Source organism: Anolis sagrei, chromosome 2 (assembly GCF_037176765.1).
Source record: "Anolis sagrei isolate rAnoSag1 chromosome 2, rAnoSag1.mat, whole genome shotgun sequence".
NCBI lineage: Eukaryota > Metazoa > Chordata > Lepidosauria > Squamata > Dactyloidae > Anolis > Anolis sagrei.
The window spans coordinates 219,778,685-219,792,826 of NC_090022.1; the positions used below are offsets into that span (position 1 = coordinate 219,778,685).

General features: G+C 39.0%; 1 protein-coding gene across 3 annotated transcripts in view; it reads left to right on the plus strand.

Moving 5' to 3' along the window:
• GLIS3 (GLIS family zinc finger 3) overlaps positions 1 to 14,142 on the plus strand; it is a 204,245-nt gene that overhangs the window by 124,731 nt on the left and 65,372 nt on the right. For all 3 annotated transcript variants that reach the window (XM_067464418.1, XM_060762272.2, XM_060762273.2), the window contains 2 exons: positions 3,046 to 3,207; positions 4,657 to 4,767. In XM_067464418.1, coding sequence (XP_067320519.1) covers positions 3,046 to 3,207; positions 4,657 to 4,767 — 273 coding nt within the window. The remainder of the gene's footprint in view (positions 1 to 3,045; positions 3,208 to 4,656; positions 4,768 to 14,142) is intronic.

Sequence of the window (14,142 nt, forward strand, 5' to 3'; positions counted from 1 at the left end):
TGAAAATAAGCTAACTAAGCTTAAAATCCTATTAGCAAATAAAACCATGCAAGTTACACAGAGTTTAGGAAAACATTCTTCTTATAAACATCATCCTACCAACGTGGTTTGAATGCTTAATTTTGCGGATATTTTAATATTCCTTTTACAATAAATCTGAAGAGCAGTTCTGCTTTTATGATTATGACAATTAACTTCTGCTATCATTGTTATTACACATCAATGTACGAGGGTTATCTAGAAAGTAAGGTTACAACATGTTTTTTAAATACAAAGAATGACTACATTTTAATAAAACTTGCATTGATTGTAGTGTAGGTATTACATTATTTTTCCACATTCACTATTGTCATCCATGGGACGAGTTTTGATGCCTGTGTCATAAAAGTCTCCCTCCGCCTTTTTCAGCCAGTTCATCACTTTTATTTTTACCTCCTCGTAGTCGGAAAAGTGTTTTCCACCAAGATGTTCCCTCAATTTAGTGAACAGGTGATAGTCACTGGATGCGAGATCAGGGCTGTGAGGGGGTGGCTTAAGACATCTCAACCAAATTAAGTCAACAGCTCTTGTGTTGCATGAGTGGTGTGCGGACGCACATTGTCATGAAGGAGACAGACTCTCACAGTCAGCATCCCACAACACTTGTTTTGAATGGTCCTGCGAAGTTTCTTCATGGTCTCACAATATATTCCGTACCTATTTTCTCACATGCTGTCGTGACATTACATTCTCTCCATAAACTGAAACAATTTCACAATGAATCACAGTGGCGTTCATGCTCTTAGCATTTAGGTAGCATATTACAGTGCAGACTTCACACTTGGATTGAAACGAAATGAGGCACTCTTATCTAACCTTCATAGAATCATAGAATCAAAGAGTTGGAAGAGACCTCGTGGGCCATCCAGTCCAACCCCCTGCCAAGAAACAGGAATGTTGCATTCAAATCACCCCTGACAGATAGCCATCCAGCCTCTGTTTAAAAGCTTCCAAAGAAGGAGCCTCCACCACACTCCAGGGCAGAGAGTTCCACTGCTGAACGGCTCCCACAGTCAGGAAGTTCTTCCTCATGTTCAGATGGAATCTCCTCTCTTGTAGTTTGAAGCCATTGTTCCACGTCCTAGTCTCCAAGGAAGCAGAAAACAAGCTTGCTCCCTCCTCCCTGTGGCTTCCTCTCACATATTTATACATGGCTATCATATCTCCTCTCAGCCTTCTCTTCTTCAGGCTAAACATGCCCACCTCCTTAAGCTGCTCCTCATAGGGCTTGTTCTCCAGACCCTTGATCGTTTTAGTCGCCCTCCTCTGGACACATTCCAGCTTTTCAATATCTCCCTTGAATTGTGGTGCCCAAAATTGGACACAATATTCCAGGTGTGGTCTAACCAAAGCAGAATAGAGGGGTAGCATTACTTCCCTGGATCTAGACACTATGCTCCTATTGATGCAGGCCAAAATCCCATTCGCTTTTTTTGCCACTACATCACATTGTTGGCTCATGTTTAACTTGTTGTCCACGAGGACTCCAAGATCTTTTTCACACGTACTGCTCTCGAGCCAGGCGTCCCCCATTTTGTATCTTTGCTTTCTGGATAACCCTTGTATTTATATGGTGATTTACACAGAATAAGAGGTTCAGGGAGTTTACAATCTTAAATACAGTTCAGAGAAAACAAGAGATAGGTTGGTTAAATAGGAAATGAATATGAACTACCGGGCATTTAAAAGATGATAACTCCCAATGGCTGAACTGTATGGCTGTGGACGACAAAACTTATAGTCTAACTTCCAGAAAGCACCAATTGGGAAAGGATGGGATTCATGGTCATTTTTATAGTTACCTTAGGATGCATTATAGGTGCATCTACACTATAGAATTAATCCAGTTTGACACCACTTAGATTGTCATGGCTTGATGCTATGGAATCATAGGAGTTTTGTAATCTAATACTTCTTGACAGGGAATGCTAAAGACCTGTGTAAAACTATAACTGCCATGATTCTATAGCATTGAGTATTGCAGTTAAAGTGGAGTTGAATTGCATGAATTCTATATACCCTTAGTGTAGTACTCCAGATCTTCATCCAGAACTTTTTGAAGCACTGTAAACTAAAAAAAAATAATTTAGGTTTTAATTTTTCTTCCGGCAGCCATGTTTCCATTGTACTCCCCCCCCCCCCAAATATAAGGTTTTAGTTCCCACTGTATTTAGTAGATTTTACTTCTGAGTAGATGTGCATGAGCGCATTGCAGTGTTAGTGCACTTTCTGTGTGTTCCTGTAGCAGTGTTGACGTTTATGGCAGGAATTGCCCTTTAAACACATGCTACAGCAAAATTTTACATGCCCGTTAAATAAGACTTGGTTGGACTACAAACCCTTTCTGAATGTTCAGTAAATGTACTCGAGGAGGGGGTCTGAGTTGATGTCCATTCATATACTCATCTGAAAGTGTAAACAGTGGCCACACAATGCCTTTTCTAGGATTTTCAATGGTGCAGAGCCCTATGCTCATAGACAATTATTGTTTGTATGTACCTTTCAGCTAATGGAGACCTATGGTAAACTTATCATGGTGTTTTCTTGGCAAGATTTTTTCAGAGAGGGTTTGCTTCTGCCTTCTTTTGAGGCTGAGAGTGAGTAACTTAACCATGGTCATCCAGTGGGTTTCCATGTTGGAGTGGAATTTGAAGCCTCGTATCCAGATTCGTAGGCCAACACTCAAATCACACTGGCCTCTATTCATGAATTTAGGTGGGTGTAACAATATAAAAAAATCAGCAGTTTGGGAAAGTTCCTTTTTTGGACTTCAACTCTTAATCTCACAGGTGACTGGTGGATTCTGGGCATTTTAGGTCAAAAATAAAGCTCTAAAATAACCCTAATCTCTAGGACAAAGAAATCTGATCCTACTCCTCTCCTACATATTAAATCTGCATATGCTACAGGTTTTCTTTAAAACTAACTGTGTGCAAGGTAGGAAAGAAAATATCACCCTACCTCCACTGTGTGCTGTGATCTTAGAAATGTTGTTTTGTTTCACAGTTTGAAGGTTGCAAGAAGGCCTTTTCTAGACTAGAAAATCTCAAGATTCACTTAAGGAGCCACACCGGAGAAAAGCCTTACCTTTGCCAGCACCCAGGCTGTCAAAAAGCATTCAGTAATTCCAGTGACCGAGCCAAGCACCAAAGGACGCACCTGGACACGGTAAGAGAAGAATCAGATTGTCTTCAAGGTGTTTTGCTATCCTGTTTTGACTTTGCTATGTATCTTCCAACTCTATGATTCTATTATTCTATGCAGATGGTGCCTATTCTGTATTTGAATGTAATACTAAGAAAGGCACAGAATTATGGCTTAACATAGGTAATTCCCCCAAAGTCTAATATTTTTTTTAAAATCATATAAGGACAATTGCACATGTTGTAGTTGTTTCACAGAAAGTTGACAATATTTTAATAAATTAAGTCTAAACATTCTTTGCAAAACCTTTAATGCATTTGAAGCTTTAGCATGTGAGCATTGCTTTCTACTTTTATTTCTTTTCTGTCTTATAACATCTAACGTCTCCCCTTCATTCTCTCTTTCCGAAGCAGATTTCTATATCTCTGTGTCTGGGACTTTCCTACAGCTTCTTTACCTGAACCAATAAAGAAATGTAATTTCTGACAATGGCAAAGGTTTCTGTGAGGGTTAAATAACTGTAAGTACAAGTAGAGATGAGAATTTATTTGAGCAATATGTGAAATTCAGTCCCTCCTGTTTCTGCCTCTCATTTTTACCAAGGATATACATCTCATCTGGCTCCAAAATTGCCTCAATTCAGAAGTTTTGTCCAAGCAAGCCTCCAGCATGTGAATGGAGCCATATTGAGTAGCCATGACCCCAGTGTATGTACTAACTTAGCCCCATATTCGAGCATCTTTTTATGAAATGTGGGAATCTGCAAGAACAAAGCCTTTGTGTTTATCTGGAATCTCATGTGATGCGAATCAATCCACATTGAAACCTTTGTTCATGGACCTGTTTACCTTTGAAGTCTCAGTCTCTGAAAATGGGTGTGCAGATGCCACAGGTGGAGTTACTCAGAACTCTATCACGCTACACAGATATAGTACAGGTTGAGCTTATGAAACATAAATGGATTTCATGTTTATCCCATTTCCCAGATCTCACCTTATGTAGGTATTTCAAAATGCAAGAAATCAAAAATTCTTGTGAACCTAAGCATTTTGGATAAAAGATACTCAAGCTACATGTCCCTTAATCTGCAAATTGTTGGAGTCCATAATACAGAACTATGGTAGTTAACACTGAATAATAATATTTTACTTGTGTCATATGAATGAGATGTTAGCATATACAATGTCCAAGATATGACTATTTTCATGGACTTGCTCACACATTGAGAGAAACATGAGAAAACTTTTTTTCATATCTCAACATAGATCTCCATGCTTAAAATAATCAAAATGTTCTCATTTTTTCCTTCCCTCTGCTTTATTTTCTCTCTTAACTCTTCGATAAATTACATGGCCATTCTGCTTGTGGTATTAAGCTCTATATAGTTATTGTACTGCTATTGATATCAAGCTAACATGAATGATCTTTTAATAAAGATCTTGTGACTTAGCAATTTTCCTTTTGTTTATCTAGAAACCTTATGCTTGCCAGATTCCTGGATGTACCAAACGATACACCGATCCAAGTTCTTTAAGAAAGCATGTAAAGGCCCATTCCTCCAAAGATCAGCAGGCCAGGAAAAAGGTAACTTTTTTCACAGCACTATTATCCAGAGGGTCAGAAAAAAAAGTCAGAAAGTGACCGTAATGCTTAAATGAGGTCGAGCCATTTTGAGGAAAACAGTTTACTTAGACATAGAAAATGTTGTAAGTTTCTAGGGTTTTTTTTCTGTTTAAAACATGTGCAAAAGATTCTGAGCCACGTTCCAAAACGTCTTGACATTATTAGTTAAAGAAAAAAATAGAAACAAAAAATAATAACAACAAAAATATATATAGTTTGGAAATGTTGCTTGCTGCTGATCAGTGAGTTTGTCATGGCCTTTTGTCATTTATTTATTTTGTGTCAAAACATTTCATAAATAAACCAGTATAAAACTGCTAAAATAGAGGAAGCACAAGCAGCTAAATAATTTTAGACCAAAAACGGGCAACAGCAATCACATTGTCTGTAGCTTTAAACAAGTTTACCTCTGTGCATGAGGCAGGGCATTGTAGGCAAGCATACAGATGTGGAGTTGTTTGTTCTGCTTCACAGTCACACAAGGTGGAGGATTCTTCTAGGTAGTGCCATTTTGCCTGGTTGTCTGTTGATCTGCCCACTCCACTTCTGAGTCTGTTCAGGGACTGCCAAGTTGCCCATTCTTGGTTTGCCCCTGGAGGAAAACCCTTGTGGGGGGGGAGGGGGCATCCAATTGGGCTTTCCTGGTTTACCTGCCTAGAGAGATAGTCTTGCTGCTGGTGGAGGAAGATTAAGAGGAGTGGTGCTTCTCATGAAACTTTTCCTTGATTTGAATCTGCTGGAAAGAGACTGATAGCCATGCAGTGGGTGGCTTTCACAGTGTCCAACCTTATTGTTCTCACAGTTGGCAGCAACTTCCCATTGCACATTCGGGGGGGGGGGGGGGGGGCAATGCCATCTAGCTAATAGAGGCTATCAACAGTTGTAGGTTTGAGACATGCCTTTTGTCACTGAATTGCAGCTACTGTGGGGTTTTGTTTTTTGGTTTTTTTTTTGTAAAAAGTTGATTAAATAAACCAGAGTGTATCTGGTGCCGAATTCTTAAATAAATCTCTGACTTTAAATTTTCTTTGTAAATCATATCAGCAAATACCATGACATTTCCTTTTGTTTATATAAAAACCTTAGAAACAAGAAACTTTATCCACAAGTCTGTGTACTACTGTATCCTGCTATATCAAACCTGGGCAAATTTCGGCTCTCCAGGTGTTTTGGACTTCAACTCCCACAATTCCTAAAAGCCTCAGGCCCTTTCCTTTTCCTCCTCAGCTGCTTAAGCGGCTGAGGAGGAAAAGGAAGCGGCCTGAGGCTGTTAAGAATTTTGGGAGTTGAAGTCTAAAAGACCCGGAGGGCTGAAGTTTGCCCAGGCCAGTGGTATGCACAATATAATTGCCCTTGCTATTTCAAATGAGGTCCACAGTAAAGTCTCACTTATCCAACATAAATGGGCCAGCAGAATGTTGGATAAGCAAAAATGTTGGATAATAAGGAGGGATTAAGGAAAAGCCTTTTACATGTCAAATTACGTTATGATTTTATTAATTAAGCATCAAAACATAATTGTCAGAAAAAGCAGTTCAATACATGTTAACGTTATGTAGTAATTACTGTATTTACGAATTTAGCACCAAAACATTGCAATATATTGAAACACCTGTGGATTTGGGTGGGAGGCAGAGTGTGTTGGATAATACAGAACATTGGATGAGCAAAGATTAGATAAGCGACACTCTACTGTATTTCCAAATGGTTTTCTTTTTTGTGTCAGGAGCGACTTGAGAAACTGCAAGTCACTTCTGACGTGAGAGAATTGGCTGTCTGCAAGTACATTGCCCAGAGGATGGCCAGATGTTTTTGATGTTTTACCATCCTCATGGGAGGCTTCTCTAATGTCCCTACATGGGAAGCTGGAGCTGACAGAGGGAGCTTATCCGCACTCTCCCCGGATTCGAGCCTTTGAACTGTCAGTCTTCAGTCCTGTCGGCACAAGCGTTTAACCCATTGTGTCACCGGGTGCTCCTTTCTTCCAATTGGGGGGTAATCACTAAAGCTACATCTTACTAAACGTTTCTTGCCTTCTGTTAATGTAAAACAATGTGTCATGATATATAAAAAATCATTTATTATCTCTTTACAGTATATGATTTGGCTCTTTATATTGCATTTTTCATGGTCTATTGTTCATTCTTGATTGTTCCATAACCTCCAACCCTGAAAATGAAATAAATGTAACAGCCACTTTTCTTCCTTAGTTATGCGTAATAACAGGATTTAGCTCTATTGTTCCTTTACCTTTGTATCCTTGTAATTTATCAATTTGAATTGGAAATACATTTGGTGAACAAAGGGAGGAGGAAAGAATTTTGGGTATAGATCAAAAGAGTTCACTAATATGCTCTAAGTAAGGTCATAACGTTTGTGAGCTGTATTCCACTTCCAATATCTTTGGGAACTTTATGAGACTCGCTCACTTCATGCGTTGGTATTTGAAATATTTCCTGGCATAATAATAAAAATGTAAGAAACAATAAACCCTTAAAGTCAGAATTAAGGTTATTTATGACTTTAATTAAAAGTTAAAATTGGCTTAATGTCAAAAAAAATCTTTACAAAAATGTGAATTCATAAAAAAAAAATAACCATAAAAATTCCAAGGTGATAAAAGCACAGTGAAGTAATAGTTCCAGCCCTAGGGAACCGTTTGGTTGAATAGAATGAGACCCTTTGCTGTTACGCCCGGTTAGTCATGGGTTTGTTTAATATGTCCTGCTTGACTGCCTTCTAATCCTCTTTTTAAAACTTCCCCTCTGCACACTAAATAACATCGTTTTGTTACTTTGCTATCACTTGCCATTCAAAATGCCAAGCTCATATTGACCATGAGTGCTCTCTCTCTCTCTCTCTCTGTGTGTGTGTGTGTGTGTGTGTGTGTGTGAACCCTATGTTTAAACTCTTGAGAAATCCTGGCCACAGTGACAGAATGCCTATTGATTCCAGTACAGCTGGATTTCAGTAATTGTGTCAGCATGTGGTCACACTGATATTGCCAGTATCCTAATGAATCATTATAGCATTTTGCTTTTCCCCAGGGAATTTAGTCAAGACATCACTTTGGTAGTAATTTAGAGTGAACTCCACATCCTGTACATACTGACTACTTGTGCTCTAAATGCATGCCACATCCAGGGAGAGTGTTGAAAAACTAGTGACCTTTTTCCTTAGAGGGCAGCGAGTTAACACTCTCTTTTCATATAGATACATGTCAGATGATCATTTCCAGACAGTATAAAATCTCTCATACCTATCTGCGTGTTTAAAAACCACAATAGTCACCACATTTATTTTAATTCAAAGGGTTCTCTAGTAGATGGTCAACTTCTGAACCAGGAAGCTAAACTTCAAATTACAGTAAATAGTTTTTACCTCTTAAATAAGCATACAGCACTCTGATATAAACTGGCGCCACTGTGCATAATATGAGGTGATAGGAATCTCTCCGCAGCTGGCTAAGCCCTAATTCATATGCTGTCTTCACATATCATAGTTTGAAAAAAGAGAAAAAAATCAGTTGAGAATTTCCTTTCCCCCTTTGGCTTTTGCAAGTGGGAGGGTGAACTTTAGTTTTTAAAATGGATGGTTTAATTCTTTCTACCCATGGCTGTCTCAATCCAGATTGTGGTATTATATACTTACTTGAAAACAGAACTGATCCAAATTGAATGCATATGGGTTGCTGTGTGTTTTCTGGGCTGTAATGCCATGTTTCAGAAGCATTCTCTCCTGACATTTCACCCACATCAATGGCAGACATCCTCAGAGGTAGGAGCCCCGGTGGGGCAGTGGGTTAAACATTTTTGCTGGCAGGACTGCTGACCGACAGGCTGATGGTTTGAATCCAGGGAGCAGGCTGAGCTCCTGTCTCAGCTATAGCTTCCCATGTGGGAACATGAGAGAAGCCTCCCACACGATGGTAAAACATCAAAACTTTTGGGCATCCCCTGGGCAACATCCTTGCAGATGGCCAATTCTCTTACAACAGAAGCTTCCTGCCTGGGGGAATCCTTTGTTGGGAGGTGTTAGCTGGCCTTGATTGTTTCATGTCATGAATTCCCCTGTTTTTTTTAGCATTCCTCTTTATTTACTGCATATATTTAAGACAGGGGGTTCATTCCTGTTGGGTAGTCTTAAACAAAGTAGGCCTACTGAATTCTTGATTTAATGAGTAAACACCTAGGTAAATCCAATTGATTGAATAAGTCTACCCTAATTGGGTTAACACAAATACTGTATTTAGGACAGAGTGAATGAAATAGGGCAAACTGACCATGCCTTCTCTGATCTCATTCCAGTTGGTCAGTGCATGGGAACTTGCTCTGAAATTGTGGCATTCGAGAGAAAAGCTGATTGAGGAAACATTGAGAAAAGACATTATCTAGTACATGTCACAAATATAAGGATTGGGACTCTGCTATTCATAGTCAACAATAGTGAAATGAAGGGATTACTTCTCGTGCCCAACCACTTTACTTTGGTTATACGTCTGAACCGATTTTTTTCTTGAAGTCTTCTTCATGATCTCAGCTTCTAGAATAATTTGGGACTCTGATTCAGAAAATTGCATTGAATAGACCGCATCAGCTCTTGTTTCTTAGAAAATCATTATTTTCTATGGGCAAGCAGATGGCAACTGATATATGGCATATGTTCTGTATCTCAAAACCTAGAGCTGGTAGGAGAAAAGTGAATCTATTTTTGGAATCCGCAGGTCAAATATACCCAGAGACAGGTGTAACATGTGAGGCACCAATATGTGTGTTGGCCAGTGTTAGTGTTCATGAACTGACAAACATAGAGTGCTTTTTAAAAAATCAACAAATAATCTTATTGGCTTAACATTGATTCAGACAGGGACCAGATAATAGGCACTATTGTTTCTTGTAGCCAGTGTCATTGCTGGGTGGGTGAAGAGGGGTGCAAACTGCACTGGGCGATACTCGCAAAGAGGATGCCACCAAAATAACTTGTCTATACAACTTTTGTGCACTGTTTCAGCAGAAATATATTATTTTTACTGGGTTGTTGTGAGTTTTCAGGGCTATATGGCCATGTTCCAGAAGCATTCCCTTCTAACGTTTTGCCTTCATCTATGGCAGGCATCCTCAGAGATGCCTGCCATAGATGCAGACAAAACGTCAGGAGATGATGCTTCTGGAACATGCCCATACAACCTGGAAAACTCACAACCCAGTGATTCCAGCCATGAAAGCCTTCGACAATACATATTATTTTTATTTATAAACAATATCCCTTTTTCTAAGCCTAGTATACCTGTTCAGTATCTATATACCTAAAACTCTCTGCTAATTTACTTCTTTGAATTTTCTAATAATATACATGTCATTAGAGGTGTCAAATTACAATGGCTTTTTGAATCATGTGGTTTCATCTGCATGCACTAACATATGCACTGTTTTTTCAATTGCTGCTGTGTCTTTTTTAAAAAAAAAATAGCTGTTGATTTTTGTCACATTTCCTGGCATTTTAGCTACAATGCTGTGTATGAGTCTGTTATGTGAGATTAACTTACTTTCTTAGGCGATTCCTCGTTGTCCAAGTAAGATTGTCTTCCATGTGCGGTGTCCTAGGTACCTAGGTGACTGTGGAGCCCTATTCTTGATTTGCATGTTTTCTCACAGTGAGGGCATCGGTTTCCAGGTGGAAGGCAGTCCCGGCTGGGCTTGGCTTGACGTGCCTTCCTCTTGGCATGTTTCTCTCTTTCGCCCTCCATTTGTGCCTCTTTAAATTCTACAGCACTGCTGGTCACAGATGACATCCAACTGGAGCGCTCAAAGGCCAGGGCATCCCAGTTTTCTGTGTCTATGCCACAGTTTTGAAGGTTGGCTTTGAGCCCATCTTTAAATCTCTTTTCCGTTCCGTTACTGCACAGAGTGATCCCAGCCATTAGTGATGCCCAGAGCAAATGTGATGGCAAAGGGTATTGCTGGAACTTGCCACAAAATGTAGTGCAGTATGCTACTTGTTCTGCATTCCAAACACTTCTTTCTATTTCCTACTTTCCCCCAGTTTTTCCCACATAGGTCCAATTTTAGAATCATAGAGTCATATAATAGTAGAGTTGGAAGAGACTACATGGAACATCAATTCCAACCCCCACCATGCAGAAAAGGCACAACCAAAGTATCCCTGACAGTTGGCCATCCGGCCTCTGCTTAAAAGCCTCCAAAGAAGGAGCCTACACCACTGTTGAACATCTCTTTCATCAGGAAGTTCTTCCTAATGATTTCCCGGTGGAATCTTCTTTCCTGTAATGTGAACCCATTGCTCCGAGTTCTAGTTTCCAGGGCAGCAGAAAACAAGCCACCTACTCCCTCTTCCTTATGACACCCTTTCTCATATTTATACATGGCTACCATGTCTCCTCTCAACCTTCTCTTCTGCAGGCTAAACAAACCCATTTCTTTTAGATGCTGGCAAATACAACCAGGCTTTTGAGAATGAAAGAGTCTCAGCCACTATTTGAGTGTAAGAGTATTGGAGAAGGAAGTGTCAAACTCCCTGAAATTCTGTCTATTGGATTTTAGAGTGACAAGGGGGTAGAAGCATGCAGCAGCATTCAGCAAGAGTGTGTGTGTGTGTGTGTGTGTGTGTGTGAGAGAGAGAGAGAGAGAGAGAGAGAAAGAGAGAGCTGAAGTGTTATTTTTGTGTATATTAGGACCTTTAAAGCCTGAACTAAAACTCAGAGTGGTTTCATCACCCACCTGTTGCTGTTGCTCTCATCATTGCTGGATAATATGGCTGGTCACAAGGAGTACTATTTGAAGAAATGTTTTGCAATTTTCAAATATAGGGTGGATGTATACTTTAAAATGCAAACCACAGCTACAGATCATGATTTTGTTTACAAATCCTGGGTTTGCTGACAAGTCAAATAAAGCAGCTACCACGAAAGAAGAGAAAAGAAAAAAGCAGTGATTCTTTCTTTAGGACTTCATAGATATGCAGCTGATTGACTGCTAAGAGTTTCCTCTTCCATCATTATCACAAATCTTTCATCAATACAAATGGTGTTTTGTTTTTAAAAATATCATGTTTTGTCATCAACAAAACTTGCAGTTTTAGGCTTGTTGGGTTAGAACTTGCATTGCTCCCCCCCCCCCCCCCCCCCCGTATACTGTTGTTGGACTAACCTTCTGGCATGTGGGGAAAGAGTGATATTTTTATTTTATTTTATTTTATTTGCTCCCAAGAGCTGCTCTCCATGCAGAAAGCACCAACTGAGCATTTGCTGCTGCTGATTTCAGTGACACTGGAGAGAGGAGCAAAAAGAAGGCTGCCCTTTTTATTCCCTTTTGGGATTTTATCAGCAGGAGCATCATCATCAAAGTGCTTTTTGTAAAAGAGAAAAGACTTCTGTTTCTCTCCTTGGAGAAGCAATTGACTATAAGAAAGACTTCTAAAGTAGAGTTGTGTCATGTGTTAAGAGAAAAGCAAGCTGGAATTGGACTGTCTCTGGAATGGGACAGTGTGTTGTGCATGCAGTTTTGAGAAAGAGAACAGACATATGGATTTAAAAGCATGGGACTTTCTTAATCCTTTGAGTTAAGCAGCTAAGATGCTTCTTTGTTTTTTAAGATGGCTGTAGCACTTTGTTTGAATGGTGGAACCTTCTGTTAAAGCATCAAGCTTTCAATGGAACCAAGGAAATTGGGTAGACAAAGCAAATAACTGCATAGATCTATGATACAAAATTGCATTGTGTAGTTTTATGGTACAAATACTTTAAAAAACATTAGAAAAATACCTTTCAAATTACTCTTGAGGTGGAATATCCAAAGTTACTGGTAGGTAGAATAGACCAGTTAATTTCCCATGCAGGGAAGTCTGCTACCTAGTGACTGAATGCTAGTGACTGAATGCTTCAAAGATATGGATACATAGAAATCAATACTTTTTAAAAGGAACACTGGGTGCATGTTTAATAGTATGCCAAATACAATGGGCGCCTTGGTTTGATCTTGGAGCTAAGACTCCAAGGCAGACACATTGGTTGGAATCCTATTGGTAACCCAACTAGAATATGACCTTTTAATTAATTGTTGTAGTAAAGCAATGCTTTTACTGGCAGATCAAAAGACAACCTGGCAAAATGGCACTGCCTAGAAGAATCCTCCACCTTATGCGATGGTGGAGCAGAACAAACAACTTTGCATCTGTATGCTTGTCCACAATGCCCTAACTCACGCACAGAACAACAACAACAACTTTATTTTTGTGCCCCGCCTCCATCTCCCCAAAGGGACTTAGGGCAGCTTACATGGGGATGAGCCCGATCAACATAGTTAAAATATAATACATTAAAATATATAAACAACAGCATAAAACAGAATGAAACAACAACATTATAACAAAACATATGAGCAAGCACCAAACCAACAACCAATGAGCCTGTGATGATAATCAATTTCTGAGTGGGACTGGTGCAAAAACAGTTATGAGGATAGGGCTGCGTAGGTCATATGGCAACAGTAGAGATGGAAGGCAATATAAGATATATTATAACTTTGGGTACAGAACAATAGTAAAGTATGAGGGCAAGATTTTGGGTCGCTGTTGCCCATTTTTGGTCTAAGACTATCTAGCAGCTTGTGATCCCCATTATTTTATCAGTTTTAGATAAACTATCAGTTTTAGATAAACTATTTTATGCAATGCTTTTGACAAGAAATAAATAAAACAATCATTGTTGAACAATAAGTATAAATCTAATTTCTGAGAGAAAATTAGGATATAAATCCTATAAGTAAGTAAGAAAATAAATAAATGTTTTAACAGGTCTACACTTGTTGGGACTAACAATAGAATTCAAGCCTTTGTTGTTGATTACAGTTGATTGATATAATAAAGATGAGGCACAAGAACAGAAAAAATACATTTCACACTTTATAAGTATTTGACAATATGGCAATTTTTTTTGGTGCTCTAGAGCGTATTCCTTCTGAACATCAGTCTCAAAGTATTTTTCAATTGTATCATTTCTTTATATTTCCAAGGTGGGCTTTCCAACATTCTGCGGTAGTTTTTAAATGTCCTTTTTTTCAAATTACATTTGACATTTCATTGTAAAAAAGAGAGAAGCAAGAAGACAACAGAAGTAATCTGTTTTCTTACTTTGCACGCACTTGAATTTTAAATACATCTCCACTCATTTGTTTTCAATGGAGTCCAATTGAAATATTTCATTAATGCAAGAGGAATTGCATTTGGAGGCTAAGGGTCACTGAGCTGTGCCCATAGCAACTAAGAAGCTATTCTTCACAAAAATGCTGTAAAGAGTAAGTGTTTTAATCCTCAACTTTA